Source organism: Cnephaeus nilssonii (genome assembly GCF_951640355.1).
Source record: "Cnephaeus nilssonii genome assembly, chromosome: 12".
NCBI classification, from domain to species: Eukaryota; Metazoa; Chordata; class Mammalia; order Chiroptera; family Vespertilionidae; genus Cnephaeus; species Cnephaeus nilssonii.
Genome location: NC_137083.1, coordinates 39,062,821 through 39,087,032, shown reverse-complemented (window position 1 = coordinate 39,087,032; position 24,212 = coordinate 39,062,821). Strand labels below are relative to the sequence as shown.

The 24,212-nt window shown below is 39.6% G+C and overlaps 1 protein-coding gene across 1 annotated transcript in view; it reads left to right on the top strand.

Annotated features, from left to right (window-relative positions):
- The window catches only part of RELN (reelin), a 449,067-nt gene that overhangs the window by 331,583 nt on the left and 93,272 nt on the right, over positions 1-24,212 (top strand). Inside the window, exons 23-28 of the mRNA XM_079785901.1 lie at positions 1,790-1,927; positions 2,826-3,012; positions 9,059-9,264; positions 10,858-11,029; positions 11,485-11,685; positions 16,077-16,309. Coding sequence (XP_079642027.1) covers positions 1,790-1,927; positions 2,826-3,012; positions 9,059-9,264; positions 10,858-11,029; positions 11,485-11,685; positions 16,077-16,309 — 1,137 coding nt within the window. The remainder of the gene's footprint in view (positions 1-1,789; positions 1,928-2,825; positions 3,013-9,058; positions 9,265-10,857; positions 11,030-11,484; positions 11,686-16,076; positions 16,310-24,212) is intronic.

Below are 24,212 nucleotides of genomic sequence, written 5' to 3'. Positions count from 1 at the left end.
GTCCAAGTCCTTTATTTGAGAGGTGAGGAATGAGAAGCCCCTGAAGGCTTACATTTCTCACCAAAGGTCACACAGATGATAAATTACAGAGCGAAGATCCTGGGAGTCAGGTCTCCTAACTCCTAGAACATTCTTCACTTCGTTGCCTACAGAAGTCAGAAACAGGCTGCCCTTTCTTGGCCTGTCGCTCTACTCATCCATTCATTTTTTTAGACCTTTTTTGTACGCCTGTGTGTGTTTTTTCTTTTCTGTTCCTGTGCAAACTATTGAGACAAAAGATACCTCTCCCCAAAAGAGTTCACAGTCTAATCTCCTGTGGCCCTAGACTTGACTCAGATTATAATGAATCATAAAAGAATATAGTCATCTCTCCTTTTCATGACACTGATGCACAAGTCCGAATTTACTTCCTTTCTATAGGGCTCTATGCTCTAAGAATATGTACCTATTTTATAGTAGAATTTTCTAAAAACCATTTCTTAATAGGATTGTATAAATTGCAATGGTTGTTAGGCTACAAATATAAACTATTTCCATAGAGGAGTTGCATCTGTACTATTGTATGTACCACGATGACTCTGATATGCAGCAAGCCTGTGTGTACTGGGTGCATCTCAGTGAATCTGGAATTATCCTACTAGGAATGAAAATGCAACCTATTAGCCACAGATCATTGGTAAAACAAACAGTAAGGGCTTAGTCTGGATTTTCACAGTCTGTTATGTACTTAGGGAGTATTTAATATGTGGGTAATTGATGCAGTAGACTTTAATGGATTATTCAGGGTCGTTAAGATCAAGTGTATCTGTAGATAGCGTGCTTGGGGAAGGTTTAATCAATGGAACTGAGCATGCACGTTAATTCTGCAATTTTTTCCTTTTATTTTTCACTTTGACCAAAAAGAAGTAATTATGGGTCCCTGAAAATTCCCAGAGGTGAAAAATATGATGCAATTTTAAAAGAAATTATTTGTGATAATCAAAGAATGAAAACCTTTGACATTGCTCTCAAAATATTATCTTATTTAGACTTTATATCGGGTTTAAATGAATTAAGGTCCCAAGTGTTTCTCTAATAGATTGTTCAACTTCTTATCTCTACTTAACATCAGCTTGTCCATGAAACCTAAACAAGTTAATGTTTCAGAAATAATAAGCAGAATTTAGCGCCTAGTTGTTCACACTTGTGCCGACCCTCTATCCACTGAGCCAAACTAGCTAGGGCTATACTTGCAATATAGTACATTGCCACATGTCCCCTCAACCCCAAAGCAATAACTCCAAGAAAACTTTAGTTTTCTATTAAGAGGTAACTGGAAGTCTTCCAATAACTACTCGTGTGTTTAGTGTAAGAAATGGTATTACTCTAAATACCATTTAGAGTTAAACACTTCACATTTTCATCTGTAAAAGAGAAGCTGTTTAGTATATACCTTTATTTTTCTTAAATATCTTACTTTGTTTCTTTTCCTAGCATCAAATCTCTAATTAACTATAACAAAAAAATATGAAGTTTTCTTTTTCTTTAAAATGTCTTCAATTAAAATAAAATGTCCCAAATTAAACTAAGGTATATACAAAATAAGGAGATTTCTTTTTAATTTCCTTTTATGATAAAATTATTGAATTGGGTGGTAGTTGACTTGAAATTGAACTACAGAAAAATGATTAGCAGCCAAATACAAGTTCCAGAAAGTTGGTTATCTGAAAGATTTTGAACTTGGATATTTTTTGTCTGTACTACTACATGTCAGTTACAATACTGTTTTTTATGACTGTCCCATTTCTAGGTCCAGTGCCACCCGCTTCCGCTGGAGTCAGAGCTATTACACAACCCAGGACGAGTGGGCTTTGGACAGCATCTACATTGGCCAGCAGTGCCCAAACATGTGCAGCGGGCACGGCTCCTGTGACCATGGCATGTGCAGGTACACGCATCAGGAAGTGGGACTGAGCTTCTGCTTCCCAGGATTTGTCTTTATAGGGACCCAAATGCAGTTGTCATTAGTTATGTGGATAGACTGATAAATAATGAAATAGCCCAAAGAAAATGGGCCCTCTTCTCTGTTCTTATTGTAGATGTAAAGATATTGTTACATATAAATTAGTACAAAGCCAAACATTTTAAACTTGGAAATCTCACCTCAACCAAGGCCTCTTGGGTCTAAACTTCAGTTTATTAATTAGTTCCAAAGTTCTCATTGGTAGTTAAAAGAGCCTTGCGATTGTTTCTCTTCTTTGCCCTGACAGTCTTAAAGCACTAGTCAGACAGCTGCTACAGGCTGTCCTACCCACTTCACCAGAAGCTCAAAGTTGTATACAAGAGGAGATGGTGATTATAGATAATGAGGATGAGATAGGAACACACTTGAATACTTAAAAACTCTAGAAGACATGTAATTTATTCAGAAAGAGGAACTAGAAAACGTGGCCAGAGTTACATGTTAGTTGAGCAAACATTTATATGTGACTTTTTAAGGCTACAGGAAAATCCCACTATTCCCTCTCCCCACCCCCACCATGCACACACACACACGTGCACATGCATGCACACACAGACATTCATATCCTTCTTCATTACTACCTGGTGCTAGAGTTCCCTGTTACAGCATTGTTACTTGTAAGAAAAGATTCTATTCCTTGTTTTGTGGTGTACAACACTGAAGGTTGTTATGACTGCATATACAGATTAACACTGTAGAGAAAAATCCCACGTGACTGCTGAAGCCCAGAGCAAAAGTGAGACATAGGAAATGTTGCAGGTCACATGGCCATGGCACTCACAGATGAAACTATGACTTGTTTACTTGACCCTCCTCTCTCTAGGTGTGACCAGGGATATCAAGGCACTGAATGCCACCCGGAAGCTGCTCTTCCTTCTACAATTATGTCAGATTTTGAGAACCAGAATGGTTGGGAGTCTGACTGGCAAGAAGTTATTGGGGGAGAAGTTGTAAAGCCAGAACAAGGATGTGGGGTCATCTCTTCTGGATCATCTCTGTATTTCAGCAAGGTATGACTAAGAGCAGAGAAAAGTGCTGACTAAGTCATGACTAAGGCATGACAACAATGATCAGGGCAATGGCTATTTCAATATGTAACTGATTTATGGAGCAGTCCAGACTCAGAAGGTATAGATATGAGATGATTTTATTTTTCCCCACATTCTCTGCTTTTAACTTGGCTTTGTTAAGTTCCTATCCCTTAACTACATCTGGGGAACTTTTATAGCTTTATGATTGTTCTTAGTTACTACAAATCTAGGTTAGGCCAGTTTTAAAACCCTGCCCCTCTTGTACCTGATTTAAATTTTACTGCTTTCCTCCAGGGCCAGCCAGTCTTGTGTCTTGGGGTCTTTGAGTAGGGCAGGGTCTTGGTTGCGTCTCACCCCAGCCTTTGGAGGGTGTGTGAACATGCAGGCCTGTGGGTGAAGGTGTGAGTGATGGTGGAGGTAGTGGAGTTTAGAAATTATAAACGGCAACTCTGGAACCAGACTGCCGTTTTCCAGCTCTGTGACTTTGACCAAATTCTTTAACTTCTCTAGGGCTTGGCTTCCTCATCTGTAAAGTGGAGATAATGAGGGTGTCTATCTCATTAGGGTTATTATGCAGATTAAATGCATTAGTGTAGTTATAAATCGTGTAGTACAGTGCCTCGTGCATAGAAAACACTTCTGTAAGTGTTTATTAAACTTGTCAACCCATTAATCTCTAGAAGATGATTGGAAGAAGGAGGAGTAATGGTGAGGTGTGGTTGCAGAGCTGTTCCTAACTGATCAGCTCGTCATGGTGAGCAAACATCCAGGGTCCTGTTTTGGCTCAATTTGGTGCCTGCTGGTATGGGATTGTCAACTCGGGCTACTATAACAAAAGTACCGTATATAAAAATATCATTAAAAAATAGCATTGGGTGGCTTCAGCAGCAAACATTCATTTCTCAGAGTTCTGAGAGCTGGGAAGAGATGAAAACACCAGCAGATTTGGTGTCTGGGGAGGACCACTTCCTAGTTTGCAGATGCCGTCTTCTCTGGAGAAAGCAGAGAGAGGAAAAGCAGGCTTCCTTCTGTCTCTCCTATGAAATCACTAATCCCATCATGAGGGCTCCAGTCTCATAACCTAATTACTTGCCAAGGGCCCCACCTCCTAATACCATCCTTTTGTGAGTTGGGCTTTCAACGTGAGTTTGGGGTGCACAGACATGAAGTCCATAACAACAGACTCTGCATAGAAGTTTCTCTGGCAGTGCTCAGCTTCCCCAGTGGCAGCACAGGTTAGGCAGGCAGGTCAGTAGACACCAGCTAGGGACTGAGGTGCCAGCCAGATTCTCTTAGAACAACTCCAACGCATGTTGCTTGGTTAGGGATAGGGGACTGGGATACAACTCCTTTGCTACAGTCTAAGCAGGTCATTCTTTTTTTTCTTTTTTTAAGCAGGTCATTCTTTTCTTCCTTCCTCCTCCAATTCATCTCTCCAGATTGTCTCCAGAAGGACTGGAGGGGAAGCAGTTTCTGTTCTCTAACCTGACAATGTGTCTAACCCCGATATAGAATGTGGGGTACTAAACACCAATTCTTTCCAGCAGGCACCGCAGCCACCAATTCTAGGACGATTGGAAATGTCCCAGTCTTCATCACGTAACAAGCACACACGTGTGCATGAAGGGTGGATATGTTGGGGAATTTGGGCAGAAATCCCAAACAAGTTAATATATGCATATGCAAAAATAGGGACAGGTTTTGTTTTGATGCAGGTGCAGAACAAAGCATCAGCAAGTAAACAAGACAGAAAATGATAGAAAAATCGTGAGGGATTCCATTTAATGATTATTTCCTATCCATTGACATTGAAAGTCCCCGGGGCCTTATTGTTAGAGAGAATAGTCAATAAGTTACTATACACATTGCGTAGATCCAGATACGCCGTATAATGGTGCAGAAATGGAAAGACTGTATTTCCCTTAAGTATCAATTTTAAAACAAGATTATGAATTCTTAACCAGTATGTACTCAAACACTCCAAATAACATGTGTGTGTATACACACATTTTGAGGCTATGAAGTTATATATCACTATTTTTTACACTTAGTTTAAGATGATGCCTGGAATCAGACTACCTGGGTTTGTAACTGGGCTGCAAACCTCAATCATTGTTTCACCTTGCACAGTTATAACATTTTTATGTATCTCAATTTTCTCAACTCTAAAGTGTGATATTGGGAGGGTTAAGTGAGTTAATGCAAGTAAAGAATAAAGAATAGTGTTAGGCACATAGAAATAGCTCAGTAAGTGTTAGCTATCATAATTACATCTTATGAGACTAAATTACAAATTGTTATCATTAAATATTTCCCTATATATGCCCTGCCACTACTTAAAATGGCATTTCAAAGTAAAATAATTTTCCCAGCTCAATCCAGCTTTCTCCCTCGATTTTTGTCAAAATATTTGAGGATCATGGTTTTCTTCAACTTTTTTCTCTTTTGTCAGATCTGTTCTGAATTCTAAGTGAGAGAAGCTAGCATAAGAAAAAAGGAGGAGCCCCAATCGGTTTGGCTCAGTGGATAGAGCGTCGGCCTGAGGACTGAAGGGTCTCAGGTTCGATTCCGGTCAAGGGCATGTACCTTGGTTGCGGGCACATCCCCAGGATGTGCAGGAGGCAGCTGATTAATGTTTCTAACTCTCTATCCCTCTCCCTTCCTCTCTGTAAAAAATCAATAATTTTTTTTAAAAAAAGAAAAAAGGAGGAAAATTTGTTCATGTAATCAAAACACAAGGAGTGCTTAGGTCGAACTGGCCTCAGAGATATCTGGAACCTGAAACTAGAATGCTCACAGAGATCTCCCCTTGAGAATAGACTATTTTCAGGTCAGCTTGTCATTATGAGATTGGAACCAAGGCCACAAAGCTTTCTCAGCAGCTCCATAGACAATTCTGGGGAAGGTTTCTGATTGGCCAGTCAGTATCCTGGGGAATGGTGTGCTGTGATTGGCACAGCCAGATCATGTGTCACTCCTTTGGCAGAGGTAGGATACACGGTTTGGCAGCCCCACCAGTCAGTTTGACTGAAATAGGGAAGAGGCAATAACCCAAAGGAAGGAAGGGTTCTCTAGACCTTTAAACCACCCTCGATTGGTTTCCGTAGAAATATGCTTCTATCCTGTCACTTTTCCAGCACAAATATCCAAGATGGTTTCCAGTACTACTGCCCAAATATGTAACTTATTTTCTCTTTGTGAACATGAGCCCTCTGCCCCATAAAAAAAAAAAAAGCTCTCCAAATCATCCCAGGTCTTGCCAATTTCCCTGTCTGCTTAGTCTGCACTGCCTACCATTATGCCTTCGATCGTCTCTGTATCCATATAAACCTTGCAACATCCTGCTCAAATCCTGCTGCTTCCATAGAGCTTTCTGGAACTATGACAAACTACACTGATATCTTCCTTTTTTAATTTCTCATCTGTGTTCTATACAGATATAGATTAACTTTTTATTCTCATAGTGCCCAATAAGATGCATCCCTACTGACTGAGCCAACACTAGAGAAGATGTACAACTCACAAATGCATGCCTTGTGCTAGGCATTTACATATCAATAAATACCCTCAAGACTGAATAGAATGGAGAATTGATAAATGATTATATGACTAAATGGGATCAAAGACTAGAACTTGGTCTGCAGCCCTAAATTGTCCTTAATGTCACTGTACATTTCCATTAATTCTCCTTTTGAGTTTGTAAAATTGGCACCAAATAATATTTGTTGAAGAAAGGAATGAGTGAATGAACGAATAAATGAATGAAAATTGAAAAACATCAAAAGGGTCAAAAGAAATGGTTATTTTCAAGTAAATATAGTAGATTTGTTTTTATAGTGGCATTTGATTTTAAAGGGTTTTAATGGGAGTTAAAAGGTGACGTTTTATGAAGTGTTTTTATAAGTTTTATTTTAAAGGCTCTAAAGCCTGGAGACATTTCCTTGAAAATTTGTTTTATTTTCTCTAAACCCTTAAAGCAGGAAGCTATTTTAACCTAGAATGTTGAGGGGAAATTGGAAGATATTTTACACACTCCAGGGATTAGGAGATCCTTAACCTGTTACTCCAACACACATGCACGCACACATTCCATGTGAGTATATGTCTACACATGCACACCCAGCTATACTGATCGTAGTGTAGTAGGAAAACTGAAAAGCATGTGTCACATCAAATTCTAAATTCTGACACAAAGTGCGCCAGGAGTCATTTTCTTCTTCCTTCCTTTAGAACAATGTTCAGCATTTCGAGTCACTGAACAAAAGGAAGGGATTTGTGCTATTCTCTAGTAAAAAACATCTTCAGTGCCAAGCCAAGCACTTGTACGATATTTTCCGCCATTTACAAAAATCCCCCAAAACACTCTTGCAAAACCTCTGGAGACCAACACCATAGTCTCCTGGAAAAATAACACTGGCAGGTGAATTTCACAATAGACCAATCATTCCAACCAACTAATTGGGATAATACGATTTTTTATAATTCACACCTTAGATCTTTATCCTTCTGGCTTAGTTCCTTTCACGTGCCAAGTTTTTCGTAAGAGTTTGCTGGATTAGAATTAACCAGCTAGGTTCTGTAGTTTTTCTTCTCAAAATCACTCTTCCTGTAATGATCCTAAAACATGAAAATTCTAGGCCAGATTATAATAATCTCTGAGGTATTTCACACTTACACTACTTCAAATCAACAAGAAAAATCAAAAGCACATATAACACACTGAAAATGCATATTACTTTTAAGATTTCTTCAAATACATATTTAAAATTGAGCATGCCAAATAGTAAGTTCCTGTGTCAGGATTAATTTCAGTTCTTGTTTCACTGGAACCTCCTTTTGAGGGGGTTGGGAATCTCTTAATTGGCTTTAGATTTTTCAGTAACAATGTACTCTTTTAATTAGCCCCAAGTATTTCCCTGTGACTCATAACTGAAACCCTTTCTTAATTAACTTAGTGAATTTGAGTAGGGTTTAAATTATAAGTGTGAGGGGTGTTTTTCTCTATACTGAGTATCCTATCTCAGTGTTTCTTGCCAGTTTTTAAGTGAACTTCTTAGGAGCTCTCTGAGACCAGTTCAGTCTGGGTGGAAGAAGATCAAGCCTTTTTTTCCCCCAATCTCATTAGCACAAACCTATTTACACACAACAGCAATCATGACAAACCTTGTCAATTTCTATCTAACACCTTACAACAGGACTGTAACATGTAGGAGACACACTAAGTAAGGAAATAAGTTGCTGGATTTGATGGAATTTTTAACATATTTAAGACACAAAGAGGCCATGTAGTGGTGGCAAAAACGTATTTAAATGGTCCCTCCCAATCTCTCTCATGTGGGAGACAGACAGACAGAGACAGACACACTGACTGGGAGCCTGAGAGACTCTAGTACTCTTTTGTTTTGTCAAGTTTCTATCTTAAGCCTGTTTCACTTTTATTCCCAAAATGGAGGAGGTCCCGGCATACCTCCCGGGAAGACACTTAGTGTGCTAGGCAAGTTTCATGCAAAATGTTATTTCATCCAATTATCACGACACCCTATAAGGAAGGTATTGTTGCTATATTGTACCTTTGAGGAAAGTAAAGGTCACACAGCTAATGAACAGCATGAATAATGGGGTTGAGATTCAAACCCAGCTCCAATTTATCTCAAAGTATCAAATTCTCCCGTACTCTGCCTGGGGGAGATTCACAAAACAAAGATTGGAAGTGTTTTCATTTAAATTAATTTTATTTTATTTTTAAAGACTTTTGAATACTTTTTGGTGTAATTAGCAGTTCCCGAGGATCTCATAACCAGGTCTAGCAATTAGTAATATAGCGACTAATCGAATGTATTGAGAAACAGTGACCAGAACCAAAGCAGAGACAATTAAATGGCGTAACTGCTCCTTTCAACAATAAATGGTGACAAAATCGTCTCCATATAGTGCTAGCATGCTCATATGAATTTAAAACTAGAACAACAAAATGCCTAGGAGCTCCCAGATAATTGAACCTGTGGTGTTTCTGTCCTTTGGCAAGGCTGGGAAAAGACAGCTGGTGAGCTGGGATCTGGATACTTCTTGGGTGGACTTTGTCCAGTTCTACATCCAGATAGGCGGCGAGAGTGCTGCGTGCAACAAGCCCGACAGCAGAGAGGAGGGCGTCCTCCTTCAGTACAGCAACAACGGGGGCATCCAGTGGCACCTACTGGCAGAGATGTACTTCTCAGACTTCAGCAAACCCAGGTAACCAAACCCTGATGGCCTCCCAGTGGTTTCCAGGAACGTAAAGATTATACTGTTGTTGAAGGTTTCCAAAATGTCGTTAACTTTTGCAAAAATAGACGAAATCATAAATATCTGGTATGAATGATAGCCTGATATATAAACATTTCATTTCATTTAAGTTCCTGGACAGAAAGCATTTGTAGTCACATTTGAACTTTTAAAGAATTTGAGAAAAATGTGACTAGAATAAAAGTGTGACAATTGGCCATTCCCCCCACTCCCCGTACCACCACCCCCGACCCCGCCCAAGGAAACTCTGTGATATAGGGCTACTCCAAGCATTTCTGGATTTTTTTCTAATGCACACACAAAATATGTTCATATTTTATATATAATAGTAAGCTATATATTTTTTCAAAAGTCTTCTTATGGCTGCACCCAGGGCTAGTCCTACACAGTATATGGATAAATCTGTGGAGGTTGGATTCTCTCAAATTTTTCACTGTCCCATCCCTGTTTTTATTTTCATGAATGGGGAATATATATAATAAAATGTCTTAGATAATGACTGTCAAGGAGTTTGGAAAAATGATTCATGTTTAATACTAATACCTGTACCAGGCAATCAATGTATTTATACATGTAAGTTTAGTTCTTTTACAGTTATGTAGTTTTTTGAAATTTTGTGTTTGTACTTTATATTTTATATATGTCGTTAAAATCTACTCAAAATATCACTTATAGAGTATTCCTTTTTATAATCTCTGCATTTTTACTTTAACACAAAGACAAAGGTCTTTCTTACATATGTTGACCAATCATTATTGAACTTTAACATACTAAAGTTGTCCCTGTTTTGAATTTTATTACTGAACCCCCCCAGTGGTTTTATTGAAAAAAAATTATTACTGAAGAATAGATAGATTTAATTTTTATATATTAAATATATTTTGAAATGTTACTTAAAATATAGCTATTTTGTACAATAGGGGTTCATATTTTATTGTTTTAAAACATTGAGTAATTTAAATGTGATATAACTTTTCATAATATAACAGAAATAGACATACTGACCAAAAGCATTTCTACTAAGGACACATTGAAGAGGCAGAAATCAAAGACGAGGCAACTGGGTAAATCAAGAAATATAACATCCAGGGAGAAAGTCAGGGATGGTGAGTGGGAGATGGAACCTAGTGAGGTTCCCCAGTCCAGTAGAGAGGGGATTGTAATGGTGCCAAACTGGTTAAAAAAAAACACCAATTTAAAAATCATTCAAATTATTTCTCCAGGAACAGTTTTTTCTAGGTATTTCTTGAAAAGGTTATGACCATTATTATGGTATTCAAAAGACATTGTTCAGTGAATTGAACACAGTTGAAATATTGCCTCCAAAATCTACAATTCCAAATGGGATACACATGACCAGGACTACACCTGCTTACAACTTCAAACCTCTTGTCAGATCTATTAAACTTAGAAATTTTTCAGAAAATATCAAGAGATCAAACACAACTAAACTTTCTCTTATTGCTATTCTTGTTATGTTAACAGCTGCTAAGAAAGATACAGCCTTCCTTTCCTAACCGTAAGTGACTTGCTTTGATGCAGATTTATCTACCTGGAGCTTCCAACTGCTGCCAAGACCCCTTGCACCAGGTTCCGCTGGTGGCAGCCCGTGTTCTCAGGGGAGGACTATGACCAGTGGGCAGTCGATGACATCATCATTCTGTCAGAAAAGCAAAAGCACATCATCCCAGTTGTCAACCCAACTTTACCCCAGGTATTTTTTCAAAAAGAAGTCAATTATAAAAGTGCATGAGATTAAAGAACTTAGTGCTTCATACTTGAACGTGTAATATAAGTTTTCTCTGTTTGCACTTCATTTCTTTTATTTGCACTTAATTTTTATTACCTCTTTATGCCACTAGTTCCCAGATTATTTAGAAGTAAAAAACAAACAAACAAACAAAAAACTATGAAGTCTGGCCAAGTCATCAAGCATGATTATTAGTGTGTTTATAAAATTAGGTACACTGTGACAAAATATTTTCAGTTGTTAAATAATCAGAAGAAAAAAATCATTGCGGCCAAAAAGAAATTAGTTAAATTAGATATTCTGCTGTATTTTCTAGAAATACCAATGGTGCATGGCTCTGCATGTCATGAACTGAAAATTCCTTTCTTGTTTTCAGTTGTCAAATTGCCTTTCTGTGTTGTTTGTATTGTTTGTATTAGAACTTTTATGAGAAGCCAGCTTTTGATTACCCCATGAATCAAATGAGTGTATGGTTGATGTTGGCTAACGAAGGAATGCTGAAAAATGAAACTTTCTGCTCTGCCACGCCGTCCGCCATGGTATTTGGAAAATCAGATGGGGATCGATTTGCAGTAACTAGAGATTTGACTCTGAAACCTGGATACGTGCTACAGTTCAAGGTACTTATGCACAAACCTCTTCCGTCTTCCATATTTATATGTGAAATTGACAAAGAACACAGAGTTTTCATATACTATTAAAGAAGGGACTCAAACAGAAGTTCAATAATCTTAAAATGGCCAAGCTTTTCAGTTCCACCCCATAAAAAAACAGCTTATCATTTTTTTCATGAGCCCTGGAAGTTGTAGCTATGTCATTGTATTTGTTAAGTGCTCGTGGACTTCTACTAGAACTAAAAAGAAAATTGACTCTTAGGATTTCAATCTGATGGTGACTTACTGAATCCCATGCTTCTGAATGGTAATAGATAAGTTATCCCTTTCAACTTACTAGTACTTTTAGGACTCGTGAGTTATTTTATGCTTTTACTATAGCATTTTCAAATAATTTGTCTTCCTTTGATTCTGTAAACTTATACTTTATCATTGTCCTCTTAAAAGCTTGTTGTTCTTCAGCACTGGGATAACATGTCAACATGTATAGCAGGTATTTACTTTGACAAGCTCTTATCTCAGAAGCCTAATCAAAATTTCATTGTGTTTATGATAAAATCCCATTGGTGAATTCTGGGGTCGAAAGAAATGCAGTTTTAATGAACTAGCACAACTACATGGTCCTTACATAACAGCAGGATGCAGATGCTAAATAATTTACAAATGGAATTATTAAAGAGATCAGATGTTTATAGGCAGCTCTAACATATAATTTCCACTGGTCTATAAACAAGGAAGTTGATTAGTGAACTGTTATCCTTCTCTGTTTAAATTTTGATGCTAAACTACAATGGAAAAGCCATTAATAACTGTATATGACTCTATAATAATTTGTTGGTACTATCTAAAGTGATAACAAAATAACAGCAATAGCAAATACAGTGCCAGCATACTATGCTGTTTCTCCTCTGACACTTTTTTTATTTAATGTCATAAAATGAGAATAGTAAAGATGTGAAAGTCTGCAAGATGATATATTGAAGTTTATAAAATCTAAATAAAGAAAACATTAAATGTATCAAGTATTTAAACAGCCAATAAGAATGCATAATGCCTAAGAAAAAGCTCCATCCTCAGATCACGCCAGCAGAAGACTATTGACTTGTGACCGTTAGTTAATAATAGATATGTAATATGGGTCATTCAGGGATTGACAACTAACATATTTGGCATCTGTAAGAAAACTTTGTGTCATTTGTAAAGAAATGCACAGTGCTGGTACTAGGTGCTAGAAATATGGAGGTTAAAAATATGGCTCTAGCCCTCAAGGATCCCAGAAACTAGTAAGTGAACCAGAAAAGTGAGCAGTCCCAGGACTATTGTAGTAGAAACAGGCTGTGATCTATGGGAGTACCTAGCATAGCACATGTGGCCAGTGCTCCAAAAATGTTAGTTGAATAAAAGTGTGGGTGGATGGGTGGATGGATGGATGGATGGGTGGATGAAATTGAAATTGGAAATGTCTGGAAATACAGAGACTTAGATGAACAATGGAGGGGGGGAAATTCCATTAGAGGGAACAGAATGTGCAAATATATTAAAATAATGAAAGTGCTAATGAAACTGGAAATTTGGAAACTTTAACGAGTCTGGAAAATGTACCACAGAGGTGATAAAGTTGGTCCTAATTGGCTTTACATCACACACTAAGGCCCTTGTAAAGCCAAACAGATCAATATTTGGCCATGATGGGGGAAGCACCCATCAGGTTACAGAAAAGTAGGGGAATGCCCCCACCCCATCCCAAAGCCATACAACTCAGTCACTGACATCCCCTGGATCTGCCCCAACCTCTACACTCTGGCCAAGGCAGATGACTCCTCAGTAGGGTGTAAGCTCTGCAGCGTGGGGCGAGAGGTAGTCCAGAAAGTGGGAGCTATTGCATTCCCTCAGGCTGGTGCCATACAGAGGGGAATGCTAAACCCAAGAAAGATGGTGTCTGTGGTGTGGGAGAATGACTCAGCTCAGGGATTTTTGAAGCTGTCTCTTCAGCTGTCTCCCCAGAGCCAAAAACCTCAGACTATCCTCACTCGACTCTATTCTGGTCCACCTTTCCTCACCAGAGCCCAGGGTGAGTGACTGCGAATGAAATTTTGTGTGTTGGCTCTTTAAGAGGGCACTTATGTCTCTAGTGCAGTGATGGGCAACCTTTTGAGCTTGGTGTGTCAAACTTCGCCAAAAAACTGAGCATAACTCGGGTAGTGTGTCACTTTGAGGAAAAAAACTAACTCCAAGACTCTAGTCGCAAATGTTTCATCCTCAGGAGCAGCAAATGTTTCATCCTCGCATGCGGCCGCCTCAGCGGCCGCGTGTCAGAAATGGCTACGCGTGTCAGTGCTGACACGCGTGTCATAGGTTCACCATCACTGCTCTAGTGGATTTCTGTCTCATCCTGATGGACACAATTCCTGCTGATTTTCACAGCTGGATATTATGTGGGCACCTCTTACTGGTCCTGGTGCCCTGGGCTGGGGAGCCCAGCATAGGGTTGAGACCCCACGCTCCTCAGGATGAACTTTTGCAGCTGAGATATCCCTCCAAACCTCAGCCGCAGCCTTTTTTCACATCTCCACACTTCCTACCAGTCTCTATGTGGGTTATTCTGTAAATCCATGGTTATAACACTACTCTTCAGCTAGTCTTCTGTTGGTTAGTCAGGATGATTGTTCTATAATTTAGTTGTGATTTCAGTTTGGTCCTGGGAGGTGAGTGTACCTTTCACTTACTCTACCACCATCTTAAGGAGATTATTGGAATCTTCTTTTGAAAGACTGGATCAAGCTACTGCATAGTGACAATGACGAACTGGTTGACTTCTCAAGCTCTGGCCCAGTATTATTTGTCTATGGCCCTACCTTTCCTTCATCCTTTATTCTTTGGTCATTATTGTGGTATTTTGAGTCCCTACTTAAATGTTTTCTATAATATTTGACTAGTCTTATTTGTAGTCTTATACAGTAAAATTCTATGGTGGCTCCCAGCAACAAATGAAATAAGATATGAGTAGATCATTCATATAAGGTAGCATGTAATTAAATAAATATCAGAAAGAGTGTTTGACATTTATGATTATCAAAACTATAAACTAAAACTATTTAAAATAATGTATATACTTTTTGAATTTGGAAAGAAACTGTCTTAAACTGGAATAATATTCAGAGTTGTGATAAAATTGACTTATTGAAACCAATTGATTAAAAATGAACACATATAGCCCAGCCAGCATGGCTCAGTACTTGAGCATCGACCTATGAAACAGGAAGTCACGGTTTAATTCCCGGTCAGGGCTCATGCCCAGGTTGCAGGCTCAGTCCCCAGTGGGGGGCATGCAGGAGGCAGCCAATCAATGATTCTCTCTCATCATTCATCTTTCTATCTCCCTCTTTCTTCCTCTCTGAAATCAATAAAAAAATATATTTTTTTTTTAATGAACACATATAAATAGAAAATTTAAAGAGTGTCTACATTTTGACTTAGTAATATTGTTCCTAGAATTTATCTGGTGATTAACAAATCAACTGAAGAAAAAAAAAAGATACATTTTTTGCAAAACTGCAGATAATAATAAAATAATACATTAAATAAAAAGTAGGAGGAAAGTTTTAGAAGTGTGATAACTTCAACTATATGACCAAAATATATACTTCTTAGTAAAGATTAGAACAAGTATGTCAAACTCAAAGGCTAACACAGGCCAAATAAATGAGGCATGTGGCCCACGGGCCACGAGTTTGACATGCTTGGATTAGAAGATAAAAAATCGAGAAAAAAGTAGTGTGTTAGAGCATTGGGATTTAGGTTGCATTTTGAATTCTATTAATCCTATGATGACATTCCTCTACTTAAGTGCACAGAGCAATATTAATTTTATTTCTGGATTCTTTTGCTTATTTGATGCTGTGACTAAGCTCGTTCATCTAAGTTGACAATGATTTCTTACTGGGCTTTGGCAAGAAAATTGAATAAAGATGTTTTTTCCACCAAAGCAGAGAGGACAGCCCTCTCTTCAGGTAACCTTCATGTTCTGAAGAGGACAGCTTTTCATCTTCTGCTTCCCTCTGTTTGTGCCATCTGGGAAAGGAGAAGAAAACATAGCTTGGCTTTTGTCCAAGGTTTTAACGTCACGGATACTGTGCTTCTCTCTTTCCTCCTATAATCCCAGGAAATTCACGATGTGGGCAACGGGTCCAACTTTCTACTAAAAAGCACCTATTGTTTGCCTAAACAAAGATTTCCAGAACCTATGGAAAGGTCTTGGTTAAAACTGAGCTGCAGGTCTTATCATTATCAATTTAATTCGAACTCAGTAGAAAGGGCCCTGGCTACTGTGGCACCTAATTTGTTAAATGGTGACTTGGAACTAAAATTTTGTATCCTTCTGCCTTTCCTTTCAATAGCTAAACATAGGGTGTGCCAGTCATTTCAGCAGTGCTGCCCCAGTTCTTCTCCAGTACTCTCATGATGCTGGTATGTCCTGGTTTCTGGTGAAAGAAGGCTGCTACCCAGCTTCTGCAGGCAAAGGATGTGAAGGAAACGCCCGAGAATTGAGTGACCCCACCATATATCACACTGGAGACTTTGAAGAATGGACACGAATCACCATTGTTATTCCAAGGTCCCTTGCATCCAGGTAAAGTGACCTTTCTTATTATGTGCCATAGCTGCTATTTCTTGGGAGTATATACTTACCTCAGTGTTTCTATTTCATGCATCTTAGTAACCTAAAAGAATTCATATAATCTAGCTTTATCTATTTAAGTAATGACTCTTGAGGAAAAGAATGCTGGAACAAAATTCCTAAAGTAGGGATGTGTGTCTGTGTGTGTGTGCACGCACGTGTGCACACGTGACACATTTACACTTGGGAAGCAAATTCACTCACTCATTCATCTGTTCAACAAATATTTATTGACCACTATTCTAAGTACTGGCAGTACAGCCATGAACAAAAGATATTAAAGGCTAAAAAAATTATAAGACATTATATCAGATTTCACTTTATATAGATTTTTGATAAAGTAATGCCTTCCTATAAAGACAGTTTGAAATATCTTGCAATATAAATGATCCCTTTAAATGACTATTACAATAAATATTAAAACAATAGAGGAAAAGATTAAAATTCAGTTAACAGAGGAATGAGATAAATAGATCAAGCTTCAAATCAATTTGTTTCATTAATAGGACAATAAATTTAACTCTTAGTTTCCTGGCAGCTCCAACAAAGGAGGAAAATATAGGATCATTTAGTTCTCATTGTTGGGTTAAAAAAAAAAGGAACCATATACATTCTGTTTTTTTAAAAGATACACTTTTTCTATATTCAGTATTATAGAATAAACTAGAGGCCTGGTGCATGAAATTTTTTAAAAGATACACTTTTTCTATATTCAGTATTATAGAATAAACTAGAGGCCTGGTGCATGAAACATGGTCTAATGAAATATAGGTCCCCTCAGCCCAGCCTGCATCCTCTCCAATTCGGGACCCCTCGGGGAATGTCCGACTGCCGGATGCAATCGGACATCCCTCTCACAATCTGGGACCACTGGCTCCTAACTGCTCACCTGCCTGCCTGCCTGATCACCCCTAACTGTCTACCCTGCCGGCCTGGTTGCCCCCAACTGCCCCCGCCAGCCTGGTCATCCCCAACTGCCCCCCCACCAGCCTGGTCACCTCTCACTGCCCCCCCCCCCCCGTGGGCCTGGTCTCCCCTCACTGCTCCCCCCTGCTGGCCTGGTCACCCCCAACTGCCCCCCCACGGGCCTGGTCGCCTCACGCAGCCTGCTATTCAGTTGTTTGGTCACCCCTCACTAACACTCTTGCCGGCCTGGTCACCCCATGCAGCCTGCTGCTCAGTTATTTGTTCACCCCTCACTAACCCCCTGCCTGCCTGGTCGCCCCACACAGCCTGCTGCTCAGTCATTTGGTCGCCCCTCACTAACCCCCCTGCCTGCCTGGTCGCCCCACACAGCCTGCTGCTCAATCATTTGGTCGCCCCTCACTAACCCCCCTGCCTGCCTGGTCGCCCCACACAGCCTGCTGTTCAGTCATTTGGTCGCCCCTCACTAACCCCCCTGCTGGCCTGGTCGCCCCATGCAGCCTGCTGCTCAGTCATTTGGTTGTCCCTCACTAACCCCCCTGCCGGCCTAGTCACCCCACGCAGCCTATTCGGTCATCTGTTCAGTTGCGATGGTCGCTTAGGCTTTTATTATTATAGATAACACTAGAGGCCCAGTGCACAAAATTTGTGCCCGGGTACATTCCCTATGCCTGGCCTGTGATCAGGGCCATCTTCCCCAGCTGCCCACAGCTGGCCCCGCTCCCTTCCACCATTCACCCCCAGTTCCTCATTTGCCACCAGGTGATTGGTGCCTGACGGTGGGGGGAAGGGACTGAGAGGTGGTCAGTGTGCCTCATAGTGACTGGTCCAGCAGTCATTCTGGTCATTCCACCTTTAGGGTCAATATGCATATTACCCTTTTATTATATAGGATAGCATGTATATGTATGTTTATGCCAGGTAGAGTAGGTAACATAGAGATCAGTATTTTTAACAATCACTTTATGAAAGATAAAGGAACATTCTTCAAGTAGACACTTTTTAATGGAATCCTAGAACATAACATTAAATTGTGATTCAAAGCATTTCTGTATGGAGCTGAGATAATACAGTAAGTGTATTTGCACTGCTTACTACTGATGTGGCTTAATATATGGTTGGCATACTCGTTAGTGCCATTCAGCAATATATTTAGCTTGCTTCATTCCTAAAATATGTAAGATTGTGCTATCCCCATACTCTTTAAAGTTTGACATGGTCTAATGAAATATGAGTAAAATAAAGCATGTGACTTTAAGAGCCCATTGTATACTTTGTCATGTTCTCTGCTTCATGAAAGCATGTTTTAAGATGAAGCTTACATTAATTTGGGCCCCTGGGTGTCTACAAGAAGCAGACTTCCTTGCCAATGTATACTGGACATATAGCATAATCAGGAAACAAGCTTTTGTTGAGTTAAGCCACGGAGATTGGGGATTGGTACCACAGCATAACTTGCCTCATCCTGACTGGTATAATGATAAAAGCTTAGCTATCTATAGGAGTGGCTTATTCATAAAGTTCTTGAGAACTATTCTGTTTGTGAATCTTCCACCTAACTGATCATCAACTTTGCTCTGTATCATCTAGCTAGGTAAGCTGATTGTGTTCTCTTAGATGTGTATCCCTGAAAAAATTACACCATAAACTTCAGTAGACAAACTTTCCATCACAGTATCAGGCACTACATCAGGTCAAGGTATAGACATGGCTCCCTGTATATGGCTCCTCTTGATCCATAGGCCTGCAAACTGAAAAGACAAATTATGTACCCCACCTATATTCAACATTGGAAAGACAATGACCAGATAACCACAATAGACACTCCCACTAAAAAAAAAAAAGGTAAAGAATGGGAAGCACATAGTAGCCACTGGTTGTAGGAATTCTGAAAGCCAGCAAGATACTTGTTACCTGCATCTCCCTCTTTCACGAACAATGTGCAGGACAAGGAAGTTTCCTTGATTAAGACAGTTCTGTTCCTTAATCTGTTGTTCTTCCCAGCTGTTGGTTCTACTCTCCAGGCTTCACCCTTTAAGACATCTTTCCTTTTCCATAAAAACATGCAGCTAAATAGCCATCTCATCCTGCTTTCTGCCCATCTCAAGCTGGGCATGCAGCCCTTGTACTCCTTACCTCCACCACTGCCTTTCTGTCTACATGCTTTTCTGAAACTGTGGCCCAACCACAGCTCTTCCAAAATATATAGGTGCAGTACTCTACGAAGTTGGGGAGCATCGGGCGGGGGCGGGGGGGATCTTTGCTGCAATGAGTAGAATATGAGGGTGCTGGAAGATATCACTAGAAAGTAGTCAACAGAATCAGAAGCCAAAACACAAATCTGGTTTGAATCCCCAAAGCCAGGTAATATACAGTGGAATCTGAAGCTGTAGTTTGTTTGACATTGGGTAAAATAATCCAACTGGTAAAGCCACATGTGAGAAATAAGAGAAACTTGTCCTTAATATCACAAAGCAAGCCCATATTTTGAGGCTACCAATGTATCAATATTTTCTTCGACCTCAGCTTTTGGAAGAAGAAATATTGTTCATTAGAATCCAACTTCCTGGTTAATTTGAATACCATCCAGCTTATTGGTTGATGGCATTTCTGACGAAGAGCTCTCTACTAGAGAATAGTAAATATGTTTCTACTTTAACCCAAGTAAATGAGCTGTTGTTGTTCCTTCTACAATATGTTAAACTTAGATATCTCCAAATACCATGTTGGAAAGCTGAGAATTCTAAGTGTGAAAATTGTCAGAATTTGGAGATATTTTGTCAGAAAGCAACATGCCTATAATAGTTACTAGAACATTGCTCTTTCACAAATAATTCTAAGCTAATTTTCTCAAAAGGAGCAGTTTGTACTCATATGAATCTCTTGGTTCTTGCCTACAGAGGAGAGACATTGACTGTGGTAAATGTATGCCGGTACATCCCTCCTGCCTCTCAGCAACACCCCCAACCATACAGTATGCCATGCAACCTGCTGTAGGTTCCTCATGCAGAATGCAAAAAAAAGTTTATATATCTGGGAGGGCTAGAAATAGTTGCTTAGTAATCAGCAGAATGTACCCTCCACCACCTGTGCACCTCTGCACTGGACAAGCAGGTGCTTGGGAACCTTCCTTGTTTGAGAGGCAAACACAACCTTCTCTGAAGTGTGATATCAGAAGAGGGTGTTGTAGAAACCAATTCTCCTGGTCACTCAGGCATCCTCCAAACAAAGGTAATTGATGAAGGGCACAAAAATAGAGTCTCCTCTTTTATTTCTTCCTTATCTGAGACATGCAAAGGGGAAGTTTTGTTCAGTAATTTTTTAAAAATATATTTTTATTGACTTCAGAGAGGAAGGAGAGAGAGAGATAGAAACATCAGTGATGAGAGAGAATCATTGATTGGCTGCCTTCTGCACACCCTCTCCTGGGGATCGAGCCCTCAACCCAGGCATGTGCCCTTGACTAGGGACCCTTCAGTTGCAGGCCTACGCTCTATCCACTGAACCAAACTAGCTAGGGCTGTTCAGTTAATTTAAGTAGTCAAACCACACTATGGTTTATTTCTAGTAAAATTGCATAACATTAAATTCAGTGTTTTCCTCAATCATTACTTCCTTCAGTTATTTCCAGACTTTCCTGACTCTCAAGTCAAAGGCCTCTGTTACATGCTCCCATAGCTCAGTGTCCTGCTTATTGGTGATAGTTATCAGAGTTGCACATTCACATTTCTTTGTGCAGGGGTTTAATTAAGTCTGTCTCCTCACTCAGCTGTGGGCTATGTGAAGGCAGGAACCAGGTAGGATGTCTGCTTCCCATCATATCCCTGGCCCTGGTATGTTGTAGGCACTTGGTAAATGCTGGTTGAATGAAGGGATGTTGAATGAGGAATAAGGATCAGCAATAGGTGATTATCTACTTTCAAGACACCTCTCTTTTTAAAATATTATTTCCAAAATAAATTCCATTCTGTTCAGCAAGAACTCATTGTTCTGAAGTCTACTGTGTCTCTCTGAAAAGGCACGACTAGCACATGCACACATGTGCACACATACACTACTGATCTTAATAATTTCAAAGCTATATCACCTCCCATATGCTAAACGAAATATTCCAGTCAGAGAAAGACAAGTGTCACATGATCTCACTCATATGTGGAATCTAATAAACAAAATAAACTGATTAACAAAATAGATCCAGAGACATAGAAGCATGGAACAGACTGTTGAATCTCAGAGGGAAGAGGGGGTCGGGGGGGAAGAGATCAACCAAAGAACTTGTATGCATATATGCATAACCCAGGAACACAGATAATAGTGCAGTGAAGGCCTGGGGTGGGTGGTGGGGGCAAGTTAGAAGGGGTTCATGGGGGGAAAAGGGAGACATATGTAATACTTTCAACAATAAAGATTTAAATAAATAAAAATGCAAACTATGTGGAATCTAGACATTCTTATTAGCTTATCTTTGGCTGACTTATTTCCTCCCTTCTTATGATCTCTCTATGATTATATTTTTTAGTAAACTTACTAGTTCTTCCTTTTATTCCAGCAACCCAGAGGTTGCTAAATTACTTGTGCTCAATTCCAAGATTGTGCTACTGAGAGGAGAACAGAATAGCAATAGGGATCAGGAAGCAGGCACAACTTGGAGAAATTGCAATGAAGCAAAGCTCGCCCACATCATGATCAGTGAAACCTCTGTTGCTTTGATTTGTGCTTCCAACAAAAAACCAAGTAGCAAAGATTAAAAGAAGGATAAAAGGTACCGGCTCTTGCCCTTTCACTGTGGAACATAGGTTTCCAGCAAGGACACTCGGCTGTGATTCACCATGTCCTGGACTCCCCCTATTAACAAAATGATTAGTCATTTTGTTTTATTTAAATATGCCTTCATTAATGCTGAGCTTCTGAGATCCCTCACCCTCTCAAATACCTAACAGCACACTGTGCTGCTTGGTTCTGTAGCAGCCTTAGGATCCACCAACAGGGGTGTCACTTTCTCTCTGGCCAGACTAGACTTTGATTTTTTTTTTTTATATAATGAGAACTAGAGGCCTGGTGCATGAAATTCGTGCACAGGGGCTGGGAATGTCCCTCAGCCTGGCCTGTACCTTCTCTAATCTGGGACTCCTTGCGGGATGTCCGAATAAACCGGCAGTCAGATATCCCTCTCACAATCTGGGACTTCTGGCTCCTAACCGCTCGCCTGCCTGCCTGCCTGCCTTGCCTAATCGCCCCTAACCGCCTCTGCCTGCCTGCCTGATCACCGCCTAACTGCCCTCTCCTGCCGGCCTGATCACCCCTAAATGCCTTGCTCCTCTGCCGGCCTGATAGCCCCTAAACGCCTCTGCCTCAGCCCCCGCCACCGTGGCTTTGTCCAGAAGGAATTCGGATGTCCAGTCGATCCGGTCTAATTAGCATATTACCCTTTTATTAGTATAGATTACAGGACTCCAAGAATCAAGTAGGTCAAGGTGCCCTTCGTCCACTATCAAATTACCAAAGCTTCTATAATTCTACCTAAAGGTAGGATTCTTCAACCTTCTGAATGCCTGTGGGCCTCGGTCTGAGGTTTCCCCTTCCATGAAGCAGAGATGCCCAGGTGGGAGAGCTTGGGTGGAGAAAAGAAGGTGTTCTTACCTCTTTTTTTTCTTACTTTCCATGGAGTAGAAGCTATGGATCCATATATCTCTGGATTTTATTATAGAAAAATAAAAAGAAAAGACAAGTATGACTTCTAATCAAATAGGACTTATATCAGGGAATCGGTATGTTTTCTTCTTTTATTATAGATACACAGCCTATATTTTGGAAGAGACACAGAGCCCTTAACATTTTCCTTAAGAGAAATTTTCAAAAGCTACTCTTCATTAATTCCATTTACTTCTTTTGAGAGGAAAAATCTCTTCACAGCCTAAATAACATTGCAACTCCAATGGGAGGAATTTTTCCAAGGTCCATGATTCTGCAACTGTATTTCCTTTTTTCTTTTCCTTTATTCTTTCTCTTATTTTTTCTTTGTTTTTCTAATATTTAGCTCAATTGTCTTTTACCTTTGAAAATAAGACCTATATATTTTGAATTAGCTCCAAAGAAAATAAATGTTCACTGAAGAATGTGTGTTAAGACTTTGTGTTAATAGATGAGTAACCTCTGAACTCTTTTACTCCTAGTAAACAGCATTATTGGTTACATTTTGCAAATTTGCCTAAAGTAGTTAACTTAAAACAATAAAGAAAAAAAACACATTTCTATAGTTCAGTGTTGCCAAATTAGCAAAGCTATTTGAAGAAGCAGAAAGAAATGTGTTCTGATACTGACATATTATGTTCATAATAAAAGAGGGGAGAAGGAAACATCTTTGTCTACAGTTATCCTTAGCAATCTTTATTGATCTCTAAGATTCTTTACCTTTTTTTACTGATTCACTCCAAAGTCTATAAATATTGGCAGCAAAATTAATTGAAATCTAGATAGCCTAATCCATCTTTCCTTTTTTATAGCAATAGAACTAAGGAAGAAAATGTATTTTCCTGGTATGAAATTAAAGATGTGTGTAGGTTTCCAAGTATTTAAAAAGAAAAGAGATGTGTTGAAAGGATTGAAAAGATTGGAAAGCAACTGGAACAAGTCTTAGTTTGGCGGCCTCGAGACTGTTATTGTGGGGGGAGGACTGGACAGCAGCCCAGCCCACTGGTGTCCCAGGGTTTTGAAGCACAGGGACCAGGTCCCTCCTTTGTTCATTGGCAGTTACCAGTGTTCACTGGCAGCCCAGCTGGTTGCTAAGAGTTCATAGACTGAGCGCCTTGGAGATTTGCAGATGAAAAGTGAAGAGGAAGGCAACAGGTGGGAACTGAGCTGTCAGTACAAACTTTATTCTTCACTATCAGAATCATGCCAGTGGCAAATAGCCAGAGTCCCTTATGTGTTC